The sequence below is a fragment of the Apus apus genome, chromosome 4, assembly GCF_020740795.1.
Source record: "Apus apus isolate bApuApu2 chromosome 4, bApuApu2.pri.cur, whole genome shotgun sequence".
Taxonomy (NCBI): Eukaryota; Metazoa; Chordata; class Aves; order Apodiformes; family Apodidae; genus Apus; species Apus apus.
In genome coordinates, this window is record NC_067285.1 from 67,781,349 (window position 1) to 67,803,880 (window position 22,532).

The 22,532-nt window shown below is 36.4% G+C and overlaps 1 protein-coding gene across 6 annotated transcripts in view; it reads right to left on the reverse strand.

Annotated features, from left to right (window-relative positions):
• The window catches only part of CCSER1 (coiled-coil serine rich protein 1), a 655,276-nt gene that overhangs the window by 70,063 nt on the left and 562,681 nt on the right, over positions 1 to 22,532 (reverse strand). The window contains exon 10 of one of the 6 annotated variants that reach the window (XM_051619522.1): positions 20,297 to 20,330. The exons of the other annotated variants lie outside the window; for them this stretch is intronic. Coding sequence (XP_051475482.1) covers positions 20,322 to 20,330 — 9 coding nt within the window. The 3' untranslated portion in view covers positions 20,297 to 20,321. Of the gene's footprint in view, positions 1 to 20,296; positions 20,331 to 22,532 lie in introns of those variants that run through there. 6 annotated transcript variants of the gene reach the window in all.

The window sequence follows — 22,532 nt, forward strand, 5'->3', positions numbered from 1 at the left end:
CCCTGCCATGATTTCTAACTTTGAACATTAGATATTTAAGGCTGAATCCCAAACAATTAATCCGGTAACTTCTCTCACTGTCAACCCAGAAAATTTCTTAACATTTCTCGACAAACTTCACTGTATAAAACCCCTCGAAACTTCAGGGGAAAAAAATACTACAAAATTACATGTGGCAAATCGTTCACTGCCAGAGATGTCTATCAAAGGGATCACTCTCTAAGCTCCAGATGGCAGGTATTCTACAGGAAGCAGCTGGTCCTTTGGCAGTATGTTCTCAAAAAGTGCTAAGGGCTAAGTCCGTCTGTGGTAATTCAGGGCCACCACAGGAATTTTATGCTGAAATTACTTCAGCTGTACAAGCTAAGCCTCTGCTCTTCAGCGTGCCAGAGACAGTAGCCAGACCCACCACCCACTATGCCAGAGATGCTCTCTTCTCTGTGAGGGGGCATGTGGGTGTACCATGTACTTTGAACTGCTTTTATCATTACCAAAGTTGGTAAACTTGATTTGTTAGTTGGGTCACTGTCTGAAACTTCTTCAAGCAGTGACATATATTCCTGTGTGTGTAAAATAGCTAGCAAATCTATGGTATTAAGGTGTGTAAGAAAAAGAGCAGTAGCTCAACTCCTATACACAGTGAAAGAGCCTGAATTCTTTACTCAATTTGATTTAGCCCTTAAGCAGAAAAACTCTTATGTTTTCCCTAAATAGATTTTCTTTTCATATTTCTCTTGTTTCTTATTTTAGTCCACAGTTCAGCTTACTTCCTCTATTCTTTCAGGTTCCCAGTCCTCTAGAATCTCCCTAGGAGAGCAGACAGGCAACTTGCTTTTAATCACACTTTTAAGGCCAGACAAGATATATAATCTCATACATTCATATGCTAGAATGGTTTGGGCTTGAAGTCACCTTAAAGATCTTAATCTAGATGGATCTACAAACCCCCTGCATTGGCAGGGACACCTTCCACTAGAGCAGGTTGCTCAGAGCCCCATCCAACCTGGCCTCAAACACTTCCAGGGAGGGAGCATCCACAACTTCCTTGGGCAACCTGTTCCAGCTCCTCTCGCTTTTATATAAAACTCTCCTCAACATTTTTAAGACACCAATCAGCCATTCCTTCTTATGGCATCTGTAAGATGACCACCTAACTTCTTCAAACAGAAGTTAAACTCAGTAGGTGCTCAGAAGACTAATTCTATGCCAGTGTGCAATATTCTCATCATTCATAGCCTTGATCTTCCTACATCAGCTATTATCAGTCAAGAGAGAAAGCAATCCCCTAAAAATTAGAACACCTTCTAACTTGTGTAAGTACATTAATAGCTTAGGACACAGTCAATGACACACAATATTAAGATTTCCAGTCAGACTGCACAGTCCTGCTCACTCCACACATCAGTGGCACCAGCTGTAGCCCAATTAAACTCCACAGTGCACAGGTGTTCCCAGAAATGAGTAACAAAAGCAAACTTCCCTTTAGGGTTCTGAAAAAAAATTAGAGTTCTTTAACTTCTTCAGGTCTATAAACAACAAACAGATTGAGGAAATGGGAACAAGTGACAAAAATTACATACAGAGGAATAACAATAATCTGAATTATATATACATACATGTATATGCATTTGTACTAGAAAATAGATATGCTTATGTTTTAGCTGTACAAACCAAGACTCATGTAACCTATTAGGACTTGGACAGGAAAGTCCACTTTTGCTTTACCTCTGTGTTAAAGGAGTTCTAACCTGGGAAAATAGCATGTATCATCCAAAAGACAAAAATTAAATATTTCTAAATAATATTTAAAGCTTCATCTTTTATTGGCACTTAAAAGCTATCTGCAGCAAAGACAATCTGGGGTAAAAGTAACTCAACTAAATGTCTACAATTTTTGGCAACATTTCAGTGTGTCTGTGAACAGAGTGGAATCAATTCACCAAAAAAATCAAACAGAAAATGTGATCACCTCCTTTTATAAACTTGAAAAAGCTCACAGCTGCAATATTCCAAAGAGCTAACTGAAAGATGAAACAAGGAAAAAAATAATCTGGAAATGTAGCAACGGAACAAAAAACCCCAACACATTAAATTCATCTTAGAACAACCTGTTTGATAAAAGAAATTCACTACACTTTCATGCTAAGAAATTGAACAAGGTAGAGATTGGGAGAGTTTCATTCATCAGCAAAACATAATTTCATTATACCAATAAACTTGCTCTGACAAAATGAGCGCATATACATTTATTAATTAAACTACTTGTAAGCCAAGAAACTACAGTACAGTTGTCAGCATGTAAGATTCATAGATTAACATTCGCTTATTAAAAATAAGAGCACTTACACTGAGTAATTGACCTCATTTTCTTAATAAAAGCTCTACGAGAAGCTGTGGGGCTGTACAGAGAGTACAAACAATAACAATTTAATTACAATATGAATAACAGCCTTTTCAATTGGAGGCAATATTTACTTTTATTGATATGACTAGCCAGTATCATAGAATATCACTGGCAGATGGTAAATTGTCTTAAAATTATTCTAACATACTAACTCACAACACAGGAGTTTTGCAGCTCATAAAAAGATACTAGTTAGTAATACCATCAATACTTAACTCACTAAACAGATAATTTGTTTATAATTTTATAAGAGAACAATGGGTCTACAAAATGGATAGGTCAACAAAGGAGAAGTGGCTGTTAAAAAACTCAAGACACTCAAAATAATCCAAGTCTATAATGCAGCTACATTTGGGAGACCATGGGACTAGCTCCTAAAACAATCATCACAACTGCAGTGTGATAATGTAGAATAATTTTGGTCCTGCAGCTTCTGGATGGGTACATATAAGCAATGCATTCAGAGATGCCATTTTTAATAATTTTTCTTACCTGACACGTTATCAATTGAGAAAGATAAAGAATGCACACGCCCATTGCTCTTAATTAATTAACATAGGAGTGGGAGAAGGAAGCTGATCCAAAAAGAGATTTTTAAAGCCCTCAGTAGTAGTTTAGAAAAGCTGTGATTCTGCCTAATAGATATGATGTATTCAGCCAAACAGGTTTATTTGAAGTTGAAATTTAAGAATGAAATAAGGCAGGAGAAACAATCTTTTGAACTAAAGCTGAAAAATAGATCACTGAGTCTCTGGTACCAGAAACCTCAATTCTATGCCAGTGTGCATGATTGTTTACTGCCCCAGGCCTACTGCATCATATCAAAGTAGTTCCAAAAAGAGAAAAAGAGACATAAAGTTCCACACACACCCCCTGAAAAATCTATTAATAGAAAATATTTGTATTTGCTCTGGAGAGAGAAAGACTCAGAGACAGGATTGAAGCTTTCTGTGCTAAGCTCAGATCACATTCCTCCTTTGTAAACAGCTGATAAGAATCACAATACTTTTATAAAATATGTTTTTCAAGGCAACAGCCATTCATACTTTTTTTTTCAAACTACATGCAAAAATTATAATGCCAATCTCTCATTCTTAATAGCATGCTGCTTAATGACAATTGCACTAGAGAACATTTTTTTAAAAAAAAATTATTTTTATTTTTAATTAGAGTTGTGTGGAAATAGAAACCTGAATGTGAAAATCTGCAGTTTGTCAACAGGTTTTGCAAGACTTTGTCCACTGTATTGCTGATACAGTCTGAAGGTCAGTCAGAGAGCTGGCTTTTCAAGAAGCATTTCATAAGCGTGGCCCTGTCTGCACTCAATTGCCAAACTGCAAACAATGAAAAACCAGATACCTCAGGACTTCTGCGTAGGCCTGGCTTGAAAAATTAACCTTTTGTTTGTGTTTGGTTTTTTTTGAGAGTAAAATTTCTGCCTTTCTAGTACTACTGTGCTTTCATCAAGACTCAAATGGTCAAAGGACTGGTAAATGAACCACAATGGTGAAAGCCAAAGGCAGCTACAAGACACCACAACAAGTCTCACAACTAGTGACAGTTTCACTACTCATAGTTTGGAAAGACTGGCACAGTGCTAAAGAGCTGAAACATTTAAGTTTGTTTTCTGAAGCCCCTCTGAATTAACAGATGTGGGACGGTTCTTCTCTAAAAACATACTTAATATAGGGGAATAACTGGATTAAAAGTGACCAATAAAGGAATTAATTTTTCCAGTCTTTGCACTTTTTTTTTCTTGGTACCCTGTAAACCTAACTCAGGCACTCTGAACAGTGCATGGACCTGACATTTTCAGAGAAGAAAATGCAGAGACTTTGTCTTCCCTTTTTGCTAGTTCACCAGTTTTTTGTAAGATGGCTGTAATAAAACCCAGACCTGGTAGACCTCAGTTTACAAAACTCTAGGTGCAGATGTGCCCTTTAGCATTTTCATTAAGCATATTTTTCAATAACACTAGTGAAAATTCTGGAGAAATTACATTAGGGTGAGAAAGTATTTTCCAAAACATCATAAGCTCTAGGAAAACACATAATAAAGAAAAGCTACAGGTAGCCTGAAGTAAGTCACACTTCTTGTTTAACAAGTATTATACTTGTTGTGATACAAGTATACAACTTAAATAAAAGTTGCATTACACTTTCACAATATACCTTCCAGCAGCAACTGTCACATAAACACAAATTGTTTTGTAGTTGCTGTTTTGGGGTTTTTTTTGTCACAATCCCTGAGCAAGCTGTTGAGAGAAGACAGGAAAAAGTGGCTTAGAACACTTCTGTCATGACCCTCCTGGGCACGAGGGATGAAGTGATTAGTATTAGCCTTACTGTGTTTCAAAAACTTCTCAATAAGAGAGGAAACAGAAGCAAGTTCCACCATTAAACAGAAATCTCAGGGAACAAGGGAGACTTAACAGACTCTTAGTTACTTATAGAGACACATAGTAGCATGACAATTTGGTCCTTAATTTCAGGAATAACCCAACTGGTTTCTCCTACTTGCACTCCACTGGTCCGGAGGGCTTTTCTGCAAAGGTTGGAGATGAAACAGAAATAAAATAAATATATGAAATCCGTTTGATTGCAAGTAGATCCAAGGGAGAACTCAATTTCAGAAAGCCTTGAAAGGCATTAAAATATTATAATGAAATTTCCTTCCCCCCCCATACAACAGTGGATAATCTTCTGAATTCCAAGTCTCTTTTTACATATAGTCATAAATCACATTGTTAAAATATTGATATAGTCAGAGCTGCTTAATTCAAGTCAGTTTTGCTTCTCATTAAGATTTAACAGAGGCTGAAGCATTTACGGTATAATGTCATGCAAACTTTGGGACCAAGGGAATACAGCAAACACGAATTAGTAGGGAATTCGACAGCAACTGAATTACATTAGAAATAAGGGAGAAAATCTGATGGGGAAAACACAATTTTCTCTTGGGCTAATGGTAAGAGATGAGATGCCAGCCAACATCCCCAGAGAGTTTCCACGTGAATAAGCCATTGATGGTGCCTTCTTGTCTGCCACCTTCTTTGCCCAGTGGATGCCACCAAAACACTTCCCTGCACTCCACGCACACCTCATGGGGTGAGTAGGACTTCCCAGGCTGCCCAGTTTAACTGCAGCCATCCATCACAGCTGTGTGATGAGGCTTGGGCTCTAGGGTGCACAAACCAACAATGTGGAAAATCTAAATGTACTTCTGAAATGTATTGTGAAATAAAGGAGTAGCAAAGTAACTGCATTAAGAAAGACTTTACAAAGTTAATACTTCACAGACTGGCAGGACATGCACTGTAGCTTTAGATATACATAGGATCCAACTTAATTTAATCCAGAAAAAACACAAGCATGCAGTAATTGTGACAAGGATAGCAAATGTGTTATCGACAAGTGCTGAAAAGACGTGACAGTTTCCAGGCAATTGTAAGTTGTCTGTGCTATTGAGGACTGCAGACTAGCCAACAGCACCAAAGTATCTTTTGAGTAAGAAGTTCAATAAAGAAAAATAAGCAAAAATATGCAAGAGCTCAGATCTAGTCCCAGGATCTTCAGCTGAAGCATTACTATGACGATGGCTACTACATACTATCAGAAAACTGCCTAACCTGAAAGTAAGTGAGAAAACACAAATCTAGGCAAAAAATACCAAGTTTTTCCTTCTTATGGAATCAAAGTGTCCAGTGATGAATAAAGACGTTCACAAAAAAAATTGCTACAAAATATCTTGGTTGGAAAATCCAAACAATTGCACAGGAAAAAAAAAAAAAAAAAAAAAAAAGCCTTCCAATCACATTCCTACCGCATTATAGCTCTCTCTCTCTCAAAAAAAAAAAGGAAATAAATCTATAAAAACAAATATTTAAAACAGTAGATAAAAGAACTTGCTGGTCTATTTTGTGTCCATGCATTATTATCACAAAGTAGCTGCAAAAGCATGGGAATATGAAGAAGAGGAAGGGAAACATTTTTACTAATGTTATGACTATAGTAAAATGATTACTAAAATCCAGAGGGAAATGCCAAACTGTCTTCACCAACAGACAAGTAGAAACTATATAAATGTTTTTTAAGAATTAATTTATTGTATTTATTTGAAAATAAAATTAGGTAGAATAACTTCTCTTATTATTTCCAGTTTCTTGGAAAAGATGCCTCCTTCTGGTTCCAGCAACAGGAGTCAAATGTACAGAAAGTCTTACATATAATGTTTTAAAATTAGAAAATCTGTGATCACGCCCCAGTTTTCCTCTTATAGCCAGTTACAGATCTGTGGTAGAGAGCATATAGATATACTGGGAGTTTCAGGGACTTGCTTAAATGACATGGCACAGCTCCAGGAAGACAGAGGCTTTCACTCCAGCAAAAAAGGTCTTCTCTCTCTCTGAAATGACAAAACCATAATTTCCCCAATACTACATTTATCCTTCAACTATCCTGTCTCCTTTTTACAAGCAGAGAAGATGAACATATTCTCCCCTAACATCAGAATATATAATTCATCTGACTAATAATTAAAGAGCAGATAAATGGTTCATTTTTTACTATACATCAGAACCAGAGTTCTTAAAAATGCAAAAATCAAAGAATATCACTCATATTGGGAATACTAAGTCCATTTACATTTTAAGGCATTTCCGGGCCTTAGTAGAATTAAAACATAACTCTTCAATCTGTTTTTATAAAAGGGGCATGATAATATATCTCCATAATTTTTCGAGTGTGGCAGCACTGCACTGCTCTAAGAGAACTGGAGACCAAAATCTTGAAAACCCTCCTTCAGCAAAAAGCTATGTTGCTGCTATGATTTAACTGTGATGAGGTAAGGAAAATGTTACGGTGATACAGGACTTCTCACTGGCACTCCTACTTCTGACAAACACAGAGTGTATAAATAGTAAACAAATCACAGGTTTCTATTATTTATTATGCAGCAACCTGGACTTCCTTCTCTGACATCAACAGAAAAGTAACTTAAATATTCACAAGTGCCCTAGTTTACAATATTCACTAAAATTGTAGTGTATAACTATAACTGCAACCAAGCTCTGCTGGTCTTGCACTGAAGGTGAAGTCCTGGTATTAGGAATTCTGATAGATGGTTCCCTTAGTCAGGAGCAAGGCACTATCAAAGGAAGGGTGTTCTCCATGAAGGTATGTCTAACCAGCTGTTTTGCAGTTCCTCTGGTTTCACTGGGCAGTATGATGTTGTCATGGGGCGAAGGTTTCTGCAAACCTTCCGGTGCCCAGTTTTGGACACTGAAATAAACCAGAGCAGTTTCACTTCCATTACAATTTGCCTTTCTACCAAAATGTAAGTAGTAACATGTTTGGAAGCAGAGGTGTGTCCTCATCAAGAAACGTGCTAACATATGCCAAGCAGAGTAAGGAAGAGCTGTCTAAACCCTACTTACAATACATTCCTTCGTTGTTTCTAAAACTGTGGCTGCATGATGAGATAGAAAGTCAGAAAGTCTACTTCAGAAGACTTTCTGAAGTAGATCCAGGTCTATAATTGAATAGAATATTACCCAAAGTTAAGGCATTATTCAGAATTACCCTCCCTTTCCCAACTGTGTGAGACAGAAGAGGGAAGAATGCTAAATGGCAAAAGACTAAATATAGAAGCTCAAAGATAAGAAAAGCATCCTTTTGGGAAATTCTATATTAAGGCTACAAATGTGGCCACAAGGAAAATAGAGAAAGAGCCAATAAACGGCTACAAGATAAACTAGAGAAATTAATGAGCAAAAAATATGTTACCGCTGTCAAAAAAGATTGCTACTACTTAGATTTAATCAAGTAAAAAATTCAGAGAACAAATTTTCAAATTTATAGCACAGATTCATTAAAAAGTTGTGAGCAATGTGCCAAATTAGATGACAAAAAAATTACAAGAAAATACAGAAAATATGTTTGTGGGTTTTGAGAAAAGAAACTATCACTGGGGTAATTTTCAGAATTGCATGTTCCTTTTACAGCTTCTTTGCCTAGGGGTTAAGGTTACTATTTGTTGGGTGCAAGGACAGATCCTCCTCCTCCTAATGACAACAACAACAGTAATTATAATAACAATATGAACAACAACATTAATAAATAAAATCTTGTTTTTATGAACTATTGCTGAAAAAAACCCAAAACATTAGCAAGTACTAAAATTCGATAATCATCTGCAGGAAGTTTTTGGTATGAAAAATCTCACAAAGCAAAGTAGATGATGTTACAGCACTTCTGTTGAATCAGATGGAGAAACAAGGACTCTTTCATATCAAATCTGGTTAGACCAGAGATGGTTAAAAAGGAAAGGACAAAATTAAAGTTTGAATTTTTGCATGCAAGCTAGAGCACACAGATACAAGCTAGAACACAGGAAGCTCCACCTCAACATGAGGAAGAACTTCTTTACTGAAAGGGTTACAGAGCACTGGAATAGGCTGCCCAGAGAGGTTGTGGTGTCTCCTTCCCTGGAGACTTCCAAGACCCATCTGGATGCATTTCTGAGTGACTTGCCCTAGATTCTGTGGTGGTCCTGCTCTGGCAGGGGAGATGGACCCAATTATCTCTAGAGGTCCCTTCTGACCTCTACCATTCTGTAATAATCTGCTCAATTAAAGTGACAAAATACTATCAAGAAGATTTAAAAAATTTCTAATAAGACATCACTTATTCTGCTTCAGCCTTTTTTAGAAGCAGCTTATTCTTTCACCTTGGTTATCAACATGTAACAAAATGGCTGATGTAAGCTTGCTGCTACCTGGAAGTCCCATATTTAAAGCTCCCCTTTTGATCCCTGGACAGATTTGCTGTAGCCCTGTTACTGTTCTTAACGACCATGATGACTCCCAGATCACCTGGTAATGCAAATTTGGTAGACACCTGATGTGAGTACAAGACCATATTTTATATAGAATGCACAGCACAGAAAAAAAGGTAGCCTAACACCTTTATTAAGGCTTCCCATGTAAAACTATCTTGTCAAGATTATTTGACCCAAACAGTGAGTTTATACTGGATCAGCACTTCACCTGAAAAAGAAATTTCTGACTTGTTTACTAGGAGGTCCATATACACTGCTAGAGCTCTTCCATCTAGAAGTCCACAGTTCAGGATCATGTTGGGCAGGGACATTTACTCCAAGTGTCAGCCACTTTAAATAAGGAATTTTCCTTCACTGGTCATTACCAAACCCAAAACACTCAATTTTTAGTCTTCCAGAGACAAGGAACTGCAAATGAAGAATGATTCACCACTCAGTTCTCCCCAAAGGATTTAGTGTGATGAGACATGTAGAGGCACTAATAGACTGTGAAAGAAGTGTGGGCTAAACTAATTGAGCTGTATTGATTCACTAGTGCTGGGAAGATTATCATGCAAGTTTATTTGACTAGATGCAAGGTGCGATATGGAAGATTTCAGATTATGTGAGCGAATCAGGGAAAAAAATCAACCCTCCAAGGGTCTCTCAACCATGCATTTAGCAACACTGCTGCAGCAATACTTAACATAGCCTGATTTATCTTTGCAGCTTTGAATACTAGCTAATTAATCTTTAACCATTATATTTTCACTTCACAGCACATCTTAATTTTTCTTTATAATTGAAGCTAAAGATTTTAACTGGCACAGAACTATGTACTATTTCTAAGGAGAAAGCCCCATGATCTCACCCTACTTAATTTGTATCATACCACAACTAAAAACTTTTTTATTAAAAATGGATAGAGGAAATAGGCATATTTATAAAAAGAAGTACAACCATTTTCTGACTATTTAAAATAAAATGCATGCTGACAGTCATAACAGTTTTGCTGGAAGTTTAATGAGGGACTTGTGCTTGAAGCTGGTACTTTGCATTACAGCCGGCTGAAGTTCTAAAATGTCAAGCATTGACTGATTACTGTCTAATTACAGACCCATAAACAACTTTATATGGCTACAGAATTACTCCCCTAGTTCTTCACAGTATTGCCATCAAGACTAATTTCAAGAGAGGTGCTTAACTTGTACACTGTATTTGACGTAAAATTTTCTTGTTGGAAATTTTGGCATTCCACTGGGTAACATCTAGATGAAGATTTCCAAGCCATCTTTGAGACAAAAGCTTTGTCTCTTGCCTCTAAAAATTTGTTTTTATTTTTAGCTCTTATTTGCTATTAAAGCTGAAAGTTGCATTGAGATACATAGTGATTTTGTGAACATGTAAATGTTAGCTCAAGACAAGAAGAAATCATCAATTCACTGCAACTCAGGTGTGAAGGGGTAGAAAGTTTAGTAGGTATGATCAGGGTGTCACTTCTTATTCAAAGCATTCAGAAAAATAACATACAGTGTATAATTATTTACAAATTTATTTATCCTTGTAAGGATGCAAACCCCTTCTGAGCTCTTCTGAATACATACACAACTTCTATCTCTTTTACAAGATACCAAATGGGCAAGACAAAGTTTGAACTGTGTCAAACTACAGCTCTTCCCTCCAGCTTGAAGGTGATGTAAAAGAGGAAAGAAGTAGAATGAGTCATGAGAGAAAGGCAAGAGGAAATAGGATTTTTATGGAGGGAGGAAAAAGGTAGATGTTTGTTTCCAGTGGCTTAATTTTGGAACTATCTTATGAAATCTTTGCCTATGGCTTTAGATTTTCTGATTTCCTGAAATATCTGAACGGTAACACAGACAAGCACAACTTCATTTGCACCAGAATTAATACAGGACTAGTGTATCATCAAGCTCGGCAGGCCTAAGTTGCTCCCAAGAACACAAAAAGCAGGTTTTAGTACTAAAATAGTCTCTTGTTACTCACATATATTATAATAACCTTGTAAGTTATTAATACAATCAGTATGACTCTTATTAATAAATCTTACCACTATTCTTAAATTGGAACATGAATTTAAGTGAAAAATGACACATTATAGTACATCTGTCTTTAAGGATATGTTTGTAACTGTTTTACAATATAGAGATTGAATCATTGTTTATTAACACACCCGTTATTTATTTCTGAATGCTTTATTAAACAGCCCATCTCGTTACATAACTATAACACACACATTTTAACACCACCACATTGTGAGGTCAACTAAATATTTTGTTAAAACAGCAGAAGAGTAAAGCATATATTTTCCTTGGTGTATAATTTAAAAACCAGTCTGTTTGATTATTTTGTGCTCTGTACAAATAGGCTATTAAGCTCCCAAGGAAAATTTCACATTTCCAAACACACTTCTAAGTACTTTTTCTAAGCTGAAGCTAAAACTAATTTGAGAAGTGTATGGTTTCAGCACCATTGCTGTGTATAATGCATTTCCCTCATACTGAAAATGATTCTCTGTCCTTTTTCTAATAAATAGTCTATTGTATTTATCACAGAATAATAGAATGCCAGGTTGGAAGGGACCTCAAGGATCATCTGGTCCAACCATTTTAGGTAATACTGTATTTTATGTGCGATAGCTCAGCACCTTGTCAAGCTCAGACTTTAAACTGTCCAGTGTCACTTCCCTTGGGAGACTATTCCAAGGTTTGATTGTCCTCATGGTGAAAAATTTACCTTTTGTGTCCAATCAAAATCTCCCAGGAGCAACTTCTGCACATTATCCCTTGTCTTTTCCATGTGACTCCTTGTAAATAGGGAGTTCCCATTTTCTTTGTAGCTACCCTGTAAGAACTGGAACATGGTAATAAGGTCTCCCCAAAGCCTTCTTTTCTTAAGGCTGAACAAACCCAGTTTTCTCAGCCTCTCCTCATATGGCAGGTCTCTGATCACCCTTGTGGCCCTTCTGTGGACCCTCTCCAGCCTGTCCACATCCTTTTTGTAGAGTGGGGACCAAAACTGAACGCAAAGCTCCACGTGTGATCTGACAGGTGCCGAGTAGAGCAGGGTGATGACTTCTTTGTTGCTGCTGCTGATGTCCTTGTTGATGCAGCCCAGCACCCTGTTTGCTTTCTTTGCTGCTGCAGCACCCTGCTCACTCATGTTGAGCCTGTTATCCACCAAGATCCCCAGGTCTGAACTGCACTCCTGGGTTATGTGTTCTCAGGTGCAAGACCTTACACTTCTCCCCATTGAACTTCATTAGGTTTCTGCTAGCCCACTCCTCCAGCCTGTCTAGGTCATCCTGGATGGTAGCTCTCGCTTCTGGAGTGTCAACCTCTCCACTCATCTTGGTGTCATCAACAAACTTAATCAGGGCGCTCTTGATCCCAACATCCCGGTCACTCATCAAGATGTTAAACAGCATTGGGCCCAATATCAGTTCCTGGGGGACCCCACTTGTGACTGGTTGCCAGTTTGAGGAGGAACTACTTCCTTTCACCCTCTGGGTACTGTCTTTCAGGCATCTCCCCACCTACTACACAGACCACTTGCCAAGGCTATAATGAGTCAGTTTATCCAGGAGGAAGCTGTGGGGGACTGTATCAAAAGCCTTGGAGAAGTCTACATAGACAATGTGCACTGCTTGCACTACTTCAACCATTTTATTGCCCATTACATTTTTGTTTGTCCGTCAGCATATTTTGTTTAACAAAAATAACATTTTCACTGCCTTTTTAAGGGATAAGTCAATCAATGTATTAAGAAAATTTACTGAGCAGCATAAAAAAAAAGCTGAATATTTGGAACAACTGCCCATTTCCATTGCCTTCTGTACTCTGTCCAGTAAATCTACAATTTTCGCTGTAAATTTGATTTGTTCAGTAAATCTTTCAAGGTATACCGTTATGTTTGTCTCTCTTTTCTGTTCCCCCCAAAAGACTGCAGTACAATTTTGACAAGAAAATATAACTGGTCTTGACTGCTAAGCCCACTAAGACAGATTTGCATGGAGTAGTAGCACTGGTGCCTGCAACACTGTCATGACATTCCTATTTTGGTCGTATTCAGTGTGTTTTAATCCTGTCAGTTTATTTAGGTTTCAATCACATACGTCTGTGGTCCTTTGTACAATCTTACATTAAGTTTCTATACACGTATTGAAGGAATACTTCCTTCCCTCTGAAGATGTAAAATCACATTGTTTTTGTGACTGACAATGAAGCTGGTTAAATAAGTTTCCCATCTATCTGTCCCTCAACTGCTTGCTCCTGTCTTCACAAATGTAAAAATTTGTTTCTACCTGAGTTGTGCCATTATAATTTATTGCACAGCTGCTCTGTAAGCGAAATTTCTGATTTGCTATTGATTAAAAATAAACTTGAAAAATCATTTTAAAAATAGCCCAGTTAATCTGTGCTGTTTCTGTGAAATAGAAAGCAGGTATGAAAAATGATCCCATAAAGCACTGTATGGGCATGTTTGACAGTATCAAAACAAATAAGCTGCTGACTACCTTTTCTGCTACGGGCAATGATAAATGTGTGACTATCATTTACCCCTACTCAAATCTTCTTTTGAAAGGTTACATACAGATAGCAGTTGGTATTTTAAATTTCCTCCATTGGTCAGGAAATGCAGAGAAACATTTCTGCCAACAATAAAATGTTCAACTGAAGGGCTTTTTAAACTAATTTGTAGAATTATTTAAAAGCCTTAGTTCTCTTTTTCCTAAAAGCAGAAATGTGAACTTACTGGTTTTGCTCATCCTATACCAGAAATATAAAAGAACAACCTAAAAGCATAACGTAATCATAGATGATGCTATTATAACAGGTTCAGCTTACATTCTGTGTTTTACTCTTTTATTTTAATACCCTATGATTTCCAAGCCTCCAACATCTGGAATCAAACATGCACTCATAAGCTTGATAGCTTTCTGTTCTCTACTGCTTCATCTTCACAATTTTTACAGTTTTTCCTCCTGCTTACAGAGATTTCCCTGACATTAGCTAATATATCATTGCCCCTTAAACATGCTGCTGGAGTTTGCATAAAGCTGAAGCATCCTAAATTAGTATATAAACAATGTTTCATGCATATCTTCTTTTGAAATTGAAAGAAATGGTGTGATAAAATCTTCTGAAGACTATTGCAATGACCCATTCTCTCAAATAATGCCACTGTAATTCCCTAGCACTGATTGCTGCTGAGTTCTGTACCATAATATGATGCAAGAAGTTTTGTTACAAAAAAAAAAAAAGTTCTTCTTCAAGAGTCCCAGAAGTTAATTTTACCCATTAATAACCTTCTAGATTCCCCTCAGAATTGTTTTCACTCCTTCTCTTGCTTTCTCTGTCTGCAACCCTTTTTGCACCTGCAAGCTAGACTAAGAAAGATTTAGACAAGCCAATGATAGACAAGGTGAAATCTCATTTTCAAATGCCTACCCCTGGGGAAACTCCATAATCCATAACTAGGCACCTGAATTCCTTCTTTAGTCCTTATTAAGAGTGCTTCATAAACTGCCAGCTGAAAGGTGGGGGGGAATCACATTTCATACTAGAGCTGCTGACTCAGGACTGCAACTTTTGCATCCACGGGGTATTCCAGGGCACAGCATCCTCCCTGGCATAGGAGAAATCCCCATAGACGTTTGGGGAGAAAGGCAGAGGCCTCTCACTCTTGCTGCAAAACAGAAGAAGGTAGACACCTAGGGGTTAATTTTTAAAACAATGTTGTTTTCATGCCCTCCTCAGCTGAGTGACCTAAGTTGCTCATCTCCAAAGTCCTACTATGAGGCCCTGGTACTTGCAGAGAGTCAGGGAGAGCACTCACCGATCACCCCAATAATGCTGTGCTGATGCAAAAGGGGAGGTTTATGGGCTCAGAAAGAAGTGATACCAAGCATAATTCAACACCTTTGAAGTGAGGGCATTCAGTAGATATTGTTCCTAAACTGGCATTATAAAGACCAGCAATTTACTAAAACAAGAAATCTCATTTGAAGTGAGGTTGACCACACTAGAGCTAGGTACAAGCAAGGAGAGAAGTAGAGGAACTGGAAGGAGGAAAAGAATAACAATATGCATGTCGAGATCTTAATTCTACCTATATTCCTCCTTAAAATACCTGTAGCCATGAGTTAATTTCAACTACTGGTTTCCTCCTCATGCTTTACAGTGTCTTTACATGCTATGAAGGCTGGTGGGATTACCAATAACAATTTTTTCTCCTTTGTCATTGCTCTCTGTCATATTCTTCAGTTAATTTCATTTTTTCCCAGTTGCCAAAAAATGCATTTGACTACATTTAATAGTTACATCTCTTGTTTTTCTCTCTTGTTATTTACTTGAAGCAAGTGCTATAACTCCAAGCAGACAAATGTGTCCATTATATTATCTCTATATTTGAGTTTTTGTCCTGCTTTGTGGTTGAATTCAATGATTGTAAGGGTCTTTTCCACCCAAAACTATTCCATTATAAACATACATTTAAATACTTGAGAAAAATGAGAAGATTTGATTAGACAAGGCAGTAGGAGAACATGTTTTCCTGGATGGAATGTTGGAAACAATAAATTATTAAATAAAGCTTAAGAAATGTAACAAAATAAACTAAAATAAGACAGAATTGCTACTTTGTAAAGTCCTAAATCCAGACAATTTCAAAGGCCCACCAGCACTCTGTGAATACTGTGAGTGGTGGGCAAGGGCGAAGGCAGTACATTTTCCTGGAATCTAGTTTTATTCATATTGATCCTGCCTAAACTGAATCACCCCCTCCTTCAGGAAATGACCTGAAGCTACACCCCCTTAAGTCCTGTAGCACTATTCTTATTTTAAAATGTAAATTGTTACTGAAAGTCAAAAAGTCCCAGGAGGAGCAGGAGACCTGGGGCCTTGGGCACAGACATTCTTGCCCAGACTTTTCAGACCTCCTGTGGAGTCATACACGTGGATCCGTGTTCCTCTAGTGGAAAAAGATATGGATGGCTAATTAGCAGCATGCATAAATAACTTCTGTGGAAGAGACACATTTTGGAACTAGCAGTTGGCATGCTGTCTAGCTCTGATTTGCAGTTATACTGCATGACAGACATACGGCTGGAAAGAAGAAAACATTCACTGCCTCAGCCTAAGGTAGTGTCTTCTTAAATAGCTCAGACAAGTGGAAATGGAAATAAAGTGATTATTCCAATTATCAGAGGCTCACAGGAATACATTGAGCCATGAGAAATTTACCCTCATTTAATAAACTGCTTGAAATTAGAACTGTAAAAAACAGCGAGACAGTCAAAAGCTATGTGAAGTTCAGCCAATCTATCTGCAGCAGCTCAGGGCAGCAGCACGTACCAAGCAAATGGGGACCTGTTCCCCTTCCCAGTCTGTGCTGACAAACACCAATTAAGATCTCTGATGGACTCCCACTAGACTTGAAAGCAACAAAGATGACATTAAAATTGACTTTGATTATCACTTATCTATTGTTAAGATTTACTGAAACACTCTGCCCTTTGCTTCTATCCTCTGGCATTTGTCCATTACAGCGGTATGCCAAAAGTGACTTGTTTCATTAAAATCTGAAACAAATGAGACTGACACTCTGAGTTACAAAAAAATAGTATTTTTAAGACACTACTTGTTAATAGAGAACATCTGATCACCATGATTCAGTGTCTGCACTAAATTCTAATTAGAATTCATACTCCCAGTGCATTTCAAATTTACCCACAAGCACATTTTTGGAGAAACTCGAGTAGCATTTTCTTTATAAAATAAAATTACAGAGAGATTTGATTTCTCGTTTTTCAACAAAATTGCAATCATGTAGAGTATCAGTCGCTTCAGGAGTAGATCTACAGAGGTCTCCTTCAACTTTAATCTCTGGGGTCTTGTTTTTTTTAGAATTTACTATGTTCTGCATGAATTCAGAACAGCCTGATAAAAAATCCTCTGTGAGGTTTTTAATGATCTGGGTGAAAAAATACTTTGAAATGTCCTAATTTTTTCACAGAATAACATCTGTATATACCCTGAAATACCAACAATACACTGTTCAATGAAAAAGTTCACTATTAAGCATATGGCATTCCATTCTCATGAACAAATACATTTCTATTGTCTTAGAAACCAAATACATCTGGCATTGATAAAAAAATGAGTGTTTATTACCAAGAATCATAACCAGCAAGGTAGCTCAAGTTGACAAGATGTGACCAATGAAAAATATACAGAAGAAAAAGTTTAGTAGCACAGACTAGACTCAAAGAGTACCCCTTGCATAACCTCATTTAGTACTGATTACACCTAAAAAGTGCTAGCCTAGTCTATGCAATCATTTAAGGGATATTTGTGATAAATAATACTAATATAATCAGAGAAGGCTTAGATTACCAGGACTGGAATTTAAATACAATAGCTAAACACAACTTTTCTTTTCTCAACTAACTGCAGATTCATGATCAATACAGCATAATAACACTTCTGTGCAAATTGCTCTACTCTCTTACTAGCAACATATAACACAGAAAATAGGCAGAATTATTTGTAGATTTTATTAGTACTGTTGTAAGCAGTGCTACAAGACAAGATTTTACTGTTTGTTCTCTTTGTATTTTCCCAGAGGGAAAATACAGACCTGTGTATTTCATTCAGATCCTGTTCTCCTCCTCTATTATCACATATCTTCAAGTTTTAAATTATTTTCAGTGCCTATAATTTACTGATATTCAAACAACAGACTAAAGGTTATGCAAAAAAAACCCAAAAACAATAACAAAACCAACAGCTGCTGGAATTGTATGGTCTTCATAAATCGGAAAAGGAGATGCTTGAACTTCAGCAGTGATCTTGAGATTGCAAAACCCTTGTGAAAGCGGAATGTGTAATTTCACAAACAGATTTAAATTTTCTTTTCACAGAATCGTCAGAGTTGGAAGGGACCTCTAGAGATCATCCAGTCCAACTCCCCTGCTAAAGCAGAATCCCCTAGAGCACACTACTCAGGACTGCATCCAGGTGGGTCTAAAATATCTCCAGAGAAGGGGGCTCCACACCCACCCTTTAGATACTTATAGGCATAAGTACTTTTAAGTACATGACAGGTATACTCTGTCCTTTTGTGACCTAAATACTGTTTATTATGCAGAACTGTCTCTACTATTTTGAATCCAAGAATGAATACAGTTGGATTAGGCTCACAGTCCTACAACTATTTGTCCATCCGTTACACATATCTCCAGCTATCTCAATGAGTTCTTCCTTCACTAGGAAGCTCACTGTTCTAAAGAAATACATTTTTAATTATTTTAAATCAGATTACATTTGTGCTTTTGCAAAATGTGATTCTGCAGCAGGTATCATAACAAAGCTATTACCCCACATGATTACCATAACTGAACAATGATCCTTTTCCATTGGCTTAATTGGGGCAACTAATAGCTAATTTTATATCCTACATCTTTTACCTTGCTAATAAGTAAGGAAAATCCATTAAGGGAATGTAATTATCCAGGTTGGAACACAACAAGAAAGCAAAGAGAGTTCATTTAGGTTTGACCTCACAATAACGTACCTTGCAGTCTGCATGCTACAAAGCCATAGCTTGCAGCTATTTAGGACCATGATACTGAGATGAACCTTAGCAGCTCTAAAGGTTGTTATCATTCAATACAAGAAAAAGTTGTGTGCATAAATCATGCTATTTCACAGTATTACTGTAAATAGAAGTATTTGCCACTTCCTTCTTTCAACTTCCTAATATTTATTACCAGTTTTGCAGTTTGAAGCAGAGGGGATAGAAAAAACAGCTCCTACAGTCCTAACAAAAGAGGAACTTATAGAGCAATTTACGGTTACATGGGAGAAATTATTACACTATAAAGTTGCAGAGACACTGGAGATAAGAATGGAAAAGCCAACAGATGACTAATGAGCCCAGAAATGGTCACAGTTTATTTTTCAAGAATTTTTTCTCATTCAGAAGAAGTTATAACTCTAGGTACGCTGCAGCTTAGATAGTCATAAGAACTTTCAGTTGTTCCAAAACAAACCTTAAATAGAAAGGACTGGCATTTCAAATCGTATATGAGATATATCAACATCAGAAGCAACTGAATTGTATTCACTTTCACCAGCTATGGATTTGGTAATGTGAGTTTTGAAAGAACTCTTGTTCTTTCTTATGTCTTGAAAAAGAATGCTTAGAAACACATCATTGATGTTTAATTTGTCTTATGTATAATAATTGTGCATAAACTCATGAACTCACATCCATTAATTACATTAATTTTTATTCCTGAAAAACAGGTTGTAAGACATGGTTTTCCACTATCACCAACAACAGTTCCTTTGCAACAGCCCTTTAATGAAATTTTCTTCTGCCAAAGAGCAAAAGTAATCAGGTTACTAACCAGTGATGCTCAGAAACATCATTAGACAGTTATAAAAATTTGCACGTAAATGAGCATCTTCAGTATCTTGCTGCTTTCTCAAAAAACCCCAATAAACAGCTAGCCATAGTGCAATCTGCACATAATATATTTCTGAAAGCCACATAAACACTGATGAACGAGACTTAGGATATATAGAACTAGAAAAATAAGGAAATTTATTCATCACTGTTTACCATTACAGAGGTGAAAACTACGGATGACTATCAAGCACTTAACATAAACTGTTCACAACCAAAATAAAAACTAACTGAACGATGAAGTTCACGGATTTTTCAAAAAATGAAACACCGCAGCAGTTATTAATCCACTAAAAAGATAATCAGGCTATGATGGACAATGAAAAATCTGTATAATACTGCTTTCCAGTCCATAAGAAAGACAGTACCTCTTTTATCCAGAGCATTAATTTTTTTTAAAAATAATTAACTTAAAAATAATTTTTCTGCCAAAATGTTAGTTCATATTGAATGTGAAAGGAAGAGAGGAAGGAAAGAGGTTAATGTAAAATAAATTTGCTATGAAAAATGAACCACACCAAAAAATTTTGAAAACACCCATACATGTTTCTAGAGTCATGTGACACCATACCTGGTGATGTGGGGAACTGCCTTCACACGTTGGTAAGGATTACCCAGACTGTAATCAAGAATGCAATACACGACAATGGATGAATGGATGGAAGGGGAAAAAAAAAAAGAAAAAAGAAATGAGAATGATATTGAAACACATATAACAGAGATGAACATTAGAAAACTTCATTGACATACTGAAGAACTAAATGCTCCCTCAAACTCACTTTTGAGTAATCTGAACTGAACGGATCATTTTTACAGACCTCACCCTGTCATTTACTTATAACAAAGCAAGGGCAACATTACTACATTACTACAAGCAGTACTACAAGCAGTAGCAAGAATGTTCACAAGTCCTATATTCAGCCTTTCAAGTAACACACATGCAGAAAAATAAAAGTGTAGATAACCTCAGACTACAGTAAACCACAAATTTTAATATGTCATTAATATATAGTGGTTTAATTACCTCTGTTACACTAATATTGGATTTACAAATTTTCTTATACTTTGGTTCACTTAAGGAGTAGACTCAACTGCCAAGATGTAATCACTGCTGAAAGCCTCTCACAGAAAGAGATAGAAAAGAAATCGCACTATAAGGATCTGCTGTTGCTACTTACTGTACTTTTTTTCTTTCTTTCTTTCTCTAAGGGTAAACAGTCAAATTACTGATTATGGGGAGTGGAAAGGATTGTGCATTCAACAGCAATGCCCTCTTATGCATTGACAGTGCTCAACATGAAAGAAGATGAGGGAGTACGTTTCTGGATTCACAATTAGAAATACAGCTATAAGGCCTAGATTCCTATTATGTTGTTTGTTTTGTTTTTTTTTGGGGGGGGGCTATGGGGTTTTGAGATTTTTTTTTGTTTGCTATTTTTTGTTTGCTTGTGCTTTTTTTTTTTTTTAAATTTAGAACACAGAGTCATGAGAAATTAAAGATGCTAATATTACTTGGATTGCTGAATCGTTGCAACTTTTGAATAACTTCCTCTCATTCTGACCAAGTCAGTTTCTTAAAGAAGAAAATACTGGCCTAAATATAATTAAAAATTGCTAGCACATGTGCAAAAAATAAAATGTCTTGAATTGGTACTCCTTTGTTTAGCAGTATTACCTATATATTCTCCATTAATATAATGGTATTGCAAGAGTATACTCTATGCATTTTACATATTGTATAGTTTGTGTGAATATATTGTGTACTTTGTGCACACACATATCATGTTAATTTTCTGAACATTACCTAACTGTGACAATTTGGAAATTAATGTAAAGCTTAGGACATGGGTCCTCTGAGCTAACAAACAAACAAAAAAATAATTATAAACAATTAAAAAACTCTATTTCCTAAGAACTAAATTTATATCTACCTTATAATTATATATTTTAAAAGAAACTAATTTAAGAGTGATGTAGGGGTTCATTTATTTTTTTTGTGCAATTTGAAAAGAGTAACAAATGAATGAAACCGAGAAACCAAACGTAACTAAAGCAACCATATAATGATGAAAAATAGCATAAATTTTCCCTGTTATTCATCTGGTTTATCTGAAAAAAAAAATTAATATTACTTTCAAATTAATTTAAATTCCTTTCTAAATCACAAATAATTAAATTATAGACTGAAATCCCATGTTTCAAAGCAAAATTGCTATACATCATGCAGCCAACTGATGGTTCAAAGAAGTGAAATGTTGGAATCACCACAAGTTGATTCTTTTCTGGTATTGTTCTCTTTAGTGCACCATCACAGTTTGCAATTACTAAGAAAATATATCTAAAAACAAAACACAGAACTACAACCTATATATTCACACAAAAAGTCACATTCTTAAGCCACATATAAATCAAGTAAGTGAAAGCCACTGTAATAACATAGGAAGGTCAAGGTACCAGGATGAAATGGCAGTTGAATCTACTGATGCAGGCAGCAAAGTTACGATGTTATCCCACCTCTTCCTAGCATGTTCATGAAAACTGGGAAACTTGGCAGTAGTTCCAAATAGAGAATGTGCTAAAATTTTGATGGTAGGTCAGTAAAGCCATGGTTAACTGACAGAAGTTAAATGTCGTCTACTACTAATTGGATACCACTAAGGACAGAAGGAAAAAGCTAAACAAATGGTGTTCAACCAGGTCGCTTATAACTGAAACTAAAAATTCTTTTCAAAAAGTCTGCTGAGGACTGATAAGAGGGGAGATCCCATACCATGATTAAAAATAATCCTAAATGTAAGCCAACACCACAATCAAGATTCAA